This window comes from Myotis davidii, unplaced genomic scaffold (genome assembly GCF_000327345.1).
Source record: "Myotis davidii unplaced genomic scaffold, ASM32734v1 scaffold771, whole genome shotgun sequence".
Taxonomy (NCBI): domain Eukaryota; kingdom Metazoa; phylum Chordata; class Mammalia; order Chiroptera; family Vespertilionidae; genus Myotis; species Myotis davidii.
The window spans coordinates 741,473-749,301 of record NW_006282668.1 but is presented as its reverse complement, the minus strand read 5'-3'; the positions used below and the strand labels follow the sequence as shown (position 1 = coordinate 749,301).

The 7,829-nt window shown below is 37.1% G+C and overlaps 2 protein-coding genes across 2 annotated transcripts in view; one reads left to right on the top strand and one right to left on the bottom strand.

Annotated features, from left to right (window-relative positions):
* Positions 1-6,379, top strand: part of TOM1L1 (target of myb1 like 1 membrane trafficking protein) — a 48,823-nt gene extending 42,444 nt beyond the window's left edge. The window contains exons 12-16 of the mRNA XM_015560752.1: positions 630-713; positions 1,702-1,807; positions 2,233-2,314; positions 5,018-5,082; positions 5,680-6,379. Coding sequence (XP_015416238.1) covers positions 630-713; positions 1,702-1,807; positions 2,233-2,314; positions 5,018-5,081 — 336 coding nt within the window. The 3' untranslated portion in view covers position 5,082; positions 5,680-6,379. The remainder of the gene's footprint in view (positions 1-629; positions 714-1,701; positions 1,808-2,232; positions 2,315-5,017; positions 5,083-5,679) is intronic.
* Positions 6,365-7,829, bottom strand: part of LOC102772902 (cytochrome c oxidase assembly protein COX11, mitochondrial) — a 5,145-nt gene continuing 3,680 nt past the window's right edge. The window contains exons 3-4 of the mRNA XM_006753166.2: positions 7,676-7,801; positions 6,365-7,286 (exon numbers count right to left, since the gene is read on the bottom strand). Of these exons, the coding sequence (XP_006753229.1) occupies positions 7,104-7,286; positions 7,676-7,801 (309 nt within the window). The 3' untranslated portion in view covers positions 6,365-7,103. The remainder of the gene's footprint in view (positions 7,287-7,675; positions 7,802-7,829) is intronic.

The window sequence follows — 7,829 nt, the reverse complement described above, 5'->3', positions numbered from 1 at the left end:
AACCCTGAGCACACTACTAGCTAGAATTAGAGGGCTTCTTTTCGAGGTCTTGCCTGGCTTAACGGCTCCCTGCTGGGTTGTAGGCTACATTGCATTCAGGCTAGGGAACACCAGAGGAGAAAAAATGGTAAGTTTGCCAATGATACTCAAATTCTTGTCTTCTTTCCAAGTCAGCCTTTAGCTATTTACTTTTCAGTCCTCAAATATTTGCTCCATGCATTCGTTCTGTCCAGGTTTTCTAGCTGCATTTAGTGGGAGAGACGAGGTCAAGCGTGAGTACTCCCCCTGACCCAGAGCCAGCGCCCTCCCCTGTTCCTTCCTAACCTCTACCCTGAATCACCTCTCTCCACCTTCAGGAAACGGCGGTGTGGGAGCTACTCTGATGGAAAGACTGAGCTCTGTTTTCACAGTGTACTGCGCGTACAGCAGCGTGTTGGGGCTCCCACTGCCAAGGGCCAGCACTGTCTTTACTCTCTTTGGCAGTTGGGCATCATGACCTGGTGGGCACGGAAAGCAGTTGGAATTGTTTTGTAAAATTAATGCTTTTGTACAGTCTGAAGGTGCATTTGACGTTTCATTTTTAGACCAGGAAAGTCATCTTACTTTCTGCATTTGTGTTCTCACTGTAGGGTAATCATGCTGTGTTATCACACTATCCTAGGTTTGCCCAACGGACCAGCCAAAACCCCGACGCAAGCCATACATACGAGAGTGTAAGTGATGAAACCCTTTCCTGGCAGTGCACCGAGTCCGATTGTCATGGCCAAAAGGGAACTGCTGGTCATTAATTCTAATGTTTTTCTCAACGTCTCTTTGAATTTATAATGTATTGATGTAGGCCTTGTTAGGACTTTTCCTTATTGTCTTAATCTTTTTTTTCTTTTGATTTTTTAAAGTTTCAGTTGACTTACAATATTGTATTAGTTTCAGGTGTACAGCATAGTGATTAGACATTTATTTAACTTACAAGGTGATCACTCTGATAAGTCCAGTACCCAGCGGACACCACACATAATTATTACACTATTATTGACCGTGGTCTCTATGCTGTACTGTATTTCACATCCCTATGACTGTTTTTATAACTGGCAACTTATATTTCTTAATCCCTTCCGCCTTTTCACCCATCTCTCCAGGCCCCCTTCCATCTGGCAACTATCAAAAAAGTTCTCTGTATCTATGCGTTTGTTTCTGTTTTGTTTGTCCATTATTTAGATTCCACACGTCACTTTATGTCTTTCTATAGGGTCAAGATATTTTTGTTCCTGTTTGAGATTGTATATTTAGTAAAACCACTAAATCTGGATTGAGGTAAACAGAGTGTGGCGAAAGTGGGTTTACAGTTGTAAGTGAAAGTTTTTATTCTTACGTTATTATTTATTATTGTATTATTTTCCATACCAACAACTGTAAACCTACTTTTGCCCCACCCTGTATATTCCTGCTTTTATTTTTTTAAAACAACATGTTTCTTCAGAATTTTACATGGGAAATGAGGTGTAATGGCATGCAGACAGAAAAGCAGTAAATTTTCTAAGTGGTTATTACTTAAACAACTAAAGTAGTAGTTCAGAATGACTAATTCCTGTCAAGAACATACGGATCTTGGAATAGTGCCCCTTGGAAGCCTCAGAATCTAATTTTTAAAAAGGGAAACTTACTGTAGGATGTTGATTTGAATATGCGCTCTGTTTTCTTCAGCTTCCAGTATATCAAAATTCAGTGTTACTACAGCCGGTGAGTCTACACACCGCTCCGGCCACACCTTCAAACCAGACACTGCCAGCCTTGCCCGCCAACCACCCAGGTACTCAGGATCCTATTAGCTGCACTAACAAGGGAAAACTGAATGTGAGTCTGCGAGAGATGTATTGGTAATAGAAAAATAAAAGAGAGAGGAAAAATTAGAGGAGTTTGTTTGCATTTTTAAGTTCCATGAAGTAAATTCAGGGTAAATACCATTCTGACATTAGGAAATTATAGAAGTGCTTGGGTTGTGCTGAATATTGTGTTTGGAGCACTGAGGGTAAATGAACCGTTAGCTGAAGTTTGAAATCCTTTTGTTGTATAGATTTGTTGCCATGGGAGTAGTATTAGAATGGCAGTGTATTTGTTTCCGTTGTCAGTCTTTGTTAGGATCTTATGTTTGAAGTCTAAATCATAAGAATACTAATTGTGCATATTCCCTTGAAAAGCACAATGTGTGTTTACTGCCTTTTTTTTTGCCTAAAGCGATGACAAAGAATGATCTCCAGCAACCCAATTACTACGAGGTAATGGAGTTTGATCCCTTAGCTCCTGCTGTCACGACAGAGTAAGTCATTTTCAGAATGATTAATTTATTTTTTGTCTTGGTTCCCTTTGGTAGCAGAGCTAACAGGGCTTGCTTATATATTTAACTTTGCTTAGATCTTGGCACAAATTGATGACCTTATTAAAAATGACTTATGAGGTTTTATGGGAGCTGTTGCTCTTAATGGTCTTACCGTTCTCGGCCTTGTGACTGAAAAATAAAAAAGCTCGGGTTGCACATTAAGAAGTAACCGGAACCATCATGTGCATTAATGGGTTCCTCGTGGATGGCTTGGCAGAAACTTGGGTTTTCTCCTGATTGAGAAGGGCACTAGTCACTGATTAATGACATAGTAACACCACACTGATGGGATTTTTAGCTGTGCTTTGACTCCTAATCCTCCCCAAAACTCATATAAGAACTTGGTGTTAGTCTTCACTACATATGACAACAGTGTGCTTAAAATGAATTAATAAAGCATTAGTAAAAATTACTTAACTTGCCCTAACCGGTTTGGCTCAGTGGATAGAGCATCGGCCTGCGGACTGAAAGGTCCCAGGTTCAATTCCAGTCAAGGGCATGTACCTTGGTTCTGAGCACATCTCCAGTAGGAGGTGTGCAGGAGGCAGCTGATTGATGTTTCTCTCTCATCGATGTTTCTGACTCTCTATCCCTCTCCCTTCCTCTCTGTAAAAAATCAATAAAATATATTTTAAAAAAACTACTTAACTTGAAATCCTTAAGGCACCATTATTTTTTGATATCCTATCAAAAAATAGGTCAAGTGTATAAAAATATTTCTGGGATGGTAGGCTCTTTAGAGCTTTAATATATTTTGATTGACTGAAGGTTAACCCCCAAATTGTTAAAAATGGTCAAAGTATGTTTATAGAAATCATTGTTCAGAAATTGGCAGCCTGCATGCTGTATCTTTGCCTACAGGTGTGCAGAATATACAATATGCATTTAAAAATTAATAGCCAACAGTTAAACACTGGGATATTCCAAAAGATATCTGGACCTATGGATTTAGATGCCAGGCCTACATTTTCACATGCTAGCAATAGGTTGGGGTTATGGAGTGGCTGTCTCCTTAAGATTAGGTAGGTTCTGCAGTCCACCAGGCCCCTTGGCCTGGCCCCCTGCATCCACTCATTTGACCTGCCTGGCATGTGGAGGTATTTGAGGGAACAGCTGGTACAAAGGCCCCAAGGAGAGAGGTTTGCTACATTCAAGGACACAGAAAAGCCAAAGCTAAGAGCAAAGAGAGCAACAGGGAACCTGTTATCAGACGTGGAAATTGCAATTTGGAAACCAAAAACGGAGTGCACAACTGTGATGAACTGCGGTGAGAGGACAAGTAAGATGAGGACTGACAGCTAGATTATAGATTAAATAAACTGGAAATCATTGATTTAAAAAAATGTTATTAATTTCAGAGAGAGGGAGAGGGAGATAGAGATAGAAACATCAATGAGAGAATCATCGATCAGCTGTCTCCTGCATGTCCCCTACTGTAACACCATGTGCCCTGACCGGCAATCAAACTGTGATCTCCTGGTTCATGGGTCAAGGCTCAACTACTGAGCCACATCGGCCAGGCTCATTAGTGATTTTAGTAAAAGCCATTTTGGTAGATGGATGGGGACAAAAGGCAAATTTCAGTGCATTAATAAGAGATGGAGTAGCGACAGTAACCAGAAACTTAAACACGAAGGGATGCTGGGAAATGCTTTGGAAGCTAGAGGGTTACTGAGGTGATTACCAAGTAGACACAGGGTTAGGGACTATACTGTTGATGCTGGAGCATCTGTGAATGCTGAGGGGTAGGATCCAGTAGGCAGGGAGAGGTTAAAGATTCGGTTGGGGAAGGGAAATAACTAAAGGAGGTAAGTGTTTGAGAAGCCAGGGCTTGAAAGGATCCCAGAAGAAAATGGTGATGCAGATGAAAACAGACTTGAAGATTCAGTGACGGGAAGATGAGGAAGTATCCATATCAAGGCATTTGATTTATTAAGAAGTGGGGTTTCTGACTCAGAGTGAGAGGAGGGAGATAAGAGACTTGAGAGTGAAGGAGGTTGAAATAGTTTTGTGGAAAATGAAGACAACACTTATTAGGGAAACTTTTAAAAATATCTGGACCATGCTAGGGCTTTGTGATATTGATGACCAAGACTTCAGTGATTTTTAGATTTTTCTTCAGCCATGTACTAATATATGAATGATATATTTTCTAGCTGCAGACATATAAGACATATATGAAGAGTTGAATGAAGGCTGTCATAGAAAAATTATTATATATTATATATAAAGTACAAAGATGACATTTAAGCTAAAGGTGGCTCAGGAGCTTGGACTCTATTAACACAGGTTATAAAAGCTAAAGTTAATATATTTTATAAAATGTTTTAAAACCAGGAAAAGCTGAACAATTTTTCTTTTAAAAAGCACAAGCAAACTGTCCAAATTTTAGCCATATTTTTCATTAAATCGCAATTAAAGTGAATTGACTATACAATACACATATTGTTAAGATGCACAGGAACTGCACCATTAGGATCTAAGAAAGCTACAATGTAAGATTCAGGGCAGATATTTTTGCTTTTATTCACTTAAACAGCCTGAATGGCTAAGGGAACCAGATTTTTAGTTCAGGTTAAAAGCCAAAATAGTACCTTGAAAGTGATATGTAACCCTTTTGCCACAATGGCTTGTTTGTTTCAGAGCTATTTATGAAGAAATTGATGTTCATCACCGCAAAGGCACTCAAAATCATAGTGACTGTTAAGGTAAAGACTTCAATTTACACACCCTTCATTCCATTCTACAGGATTTCAGTGTAGTTATCACTTTTTCTAGTTAGTATTTACATTTTGTAAGGGCCACCTGACGCTTTAATGAGTGAAATATTAATATACAAATTCCTTCTAATCACTCAATTGAATGAACTATTTGTTCCCCAATGAAATACATTGTGACCTTGTTAACTAAAAATAATAAATCTTGGGAATGCAGAAATTCATCTGTGTCTAAAAATATTAATGCTAACAAAAACAGATGATCAATAAGAACTTTTTAGCACTAGAATCAGACATCTGTCTTATATGTGCAATTGACATCTGTTAACTGGGACAGGTAGAAACCATCCATTGTTAATCCAGATAGGTCTGGATGACTTTTATTTGCTGGACTAGTCATCCCACTTATTTATTAATGAATGCATGGCCACTAATAACCTATTAACCTTATTTATTCCCCTTGCACACCCCCCCAATGGAAATAGGACATTCCGCCTTTCCTCTACTAGTGTGTGGCCCTCTAGTTACCAAGGCATGGAGACAGGGAAGGAAAGGCTGGGATGGTTGACTATTTTCTGTTTCTTCTAGGTGAAAAGGAAGGACCAGCTCACTAGCTGCATTAGGGGTAACAACTCCAAGAGGTAGACTGCCCAACTGTGAGGCCCAGAAGACAAATCTACCAACACTTTAAAACCAGGGTGGAACACTTCTCCTTGGCAACAGTGAAATTTAAACAAAAGAGTAACAGTTCAAGTTTTATCTCAAAAAAACTTGCTTTTAACATTTTTCACTTAAAACTCCAACAGAAGAAAAAATTCATTGTACTGGGGCCAATCAGGTTAACTGGAGCATCTCAGGCGTTCCTACATTTAGAAATCATCACATGGCTGTGATGAGAGTAGATGGATATTATTTTATTACAAAATAATTCTGAATACATGTAAGCACAAAATGTAAGAAACTAAATATAGTATTCAGGAGAATAGTGAGTGCCTTCATTTAACTAAAGCCGAATATGTGCACTTTTTTATAAATAATATTCTTGTTTAGAATTATGAATTGTAAAAACCTTAATATTGTAGTTCCTATTTCATGTATCCTGAAGAGGTCACACAGGATGCTACATCAAGTTGCCTTTAAATACAATTCTTTATAATACTAAATGTTCTCTCTTTTTTTTATTGCAATTTAAATTTTTTTTGAAACGACTACTGGAAAATATTCAGAATAAATTATACATTCATTTGTATTGTAAACTACAATGACAAATAAATTACTATTAAAACAATTTAATACATCTTTTTTTTACAGTTTGTTCACTGCAGAACTTATGTGAGTAATCTTCACTTTTAACATTCAGGGACTTGGTGCTATCACAAGAAATACTAGAAGTCTAGTAGATATTTGCATTTCATTTCAATTTCATGATACCAAAACTTCAAAGTAATTATTCAGTACTCTGAATGTAAATCACCCTAAATCTTAAAGGAAAAATAGTCCTATCTGAAATCAGAATGTAATCTTTGGGCAAACTGTTAGGGCTTAGTGATTCCCTTTCCATTTGGAGCTTTTCAAATAGTGACTGTACACAATGAGAAAAAAAGTAGTAACCAAGTGTTTTAGAAATATAGTCAGAAGTTCTGACCTAGATCTTGAGACAATACTGGGCATAAAAAAAAAAAAAGTACTACTACAGGTATGTAATGCTAGTAATTTGGAAGGGACCATGCCTACATATTTAAGAAACAAAGCAGTTTCTTTTATTACTGCTTAGCAAAGTACGGCTTTGAACAGTCATACATTCTAAATAGGCAAATGGATTTCTTATAATAAAAAGCTGAACCTCTTCTCTCAATTTTAAGTAGGGTAAATTAGTTGGGGGGAAGTACATAATATTTAAAATAGAAAGCATAAAAAAGAATAGAATACATTATTGTAGAATGTTTCTCTTCTGAGAAGACAAGATACATGATTTTTCAAAAATCACAAATTTGAATCATAAGATACTGACGTCAATTATAGCCTGGAACTGGCAACTGGTGGCCCTCCTTTGCTTCAAAAAAAGTATAAGAAAGAGTGATGAGATCAACATTCACCATTCTTGGATCTTCAGCAAATTCAGGATCAATGTAGAAAAACACTGGCATATCTACTTCCTCTTGTGGATTAAGCCTTTGTTCTTCAAAACAGAAGCACTAGAAGTTATAGAAAGGTATTAGTTTATTAATATTTCTATTCTATTATCTAGAGTAAAAACTAATGGTGCATTTATTGGCTTTAATAAGCATACTGTTCAACGTAATCTTTAAATTCTGTGTTAGGGTAACAGCATCTTTTCATCTTAGATTGAGTTCTGCTTTAAGGATGGAGAATCAACAAATTCTTCTAATCTTAAAAGCAGATTTCCATTTAGTTTGGCTCTAAACCTCTACATAGCTGTTATAAGCAATGAAAAAAAAGTAGTTTGAAGTTTAGAAGAAATGAGTTTTCAGAAATCAATACCCACTAAAATACTGCATTAAACTTAGTGCTAAATAGTTTTATTGTACTTTTATCATATTCTATCGTTTGCATTTAGTTGTACCTGTATTTTATTGAAATACTGTCCAGCTTCAAATGGTACAACATTGTACGTAGAAATTCCGATTACTGGCTTGTCAGTAGGATTCTTAGCTTTATAAAACGCCAGTGCAGTCTCTCCAGGCACTACCTGTTTTTTTAAAAAAGCATATTCATTA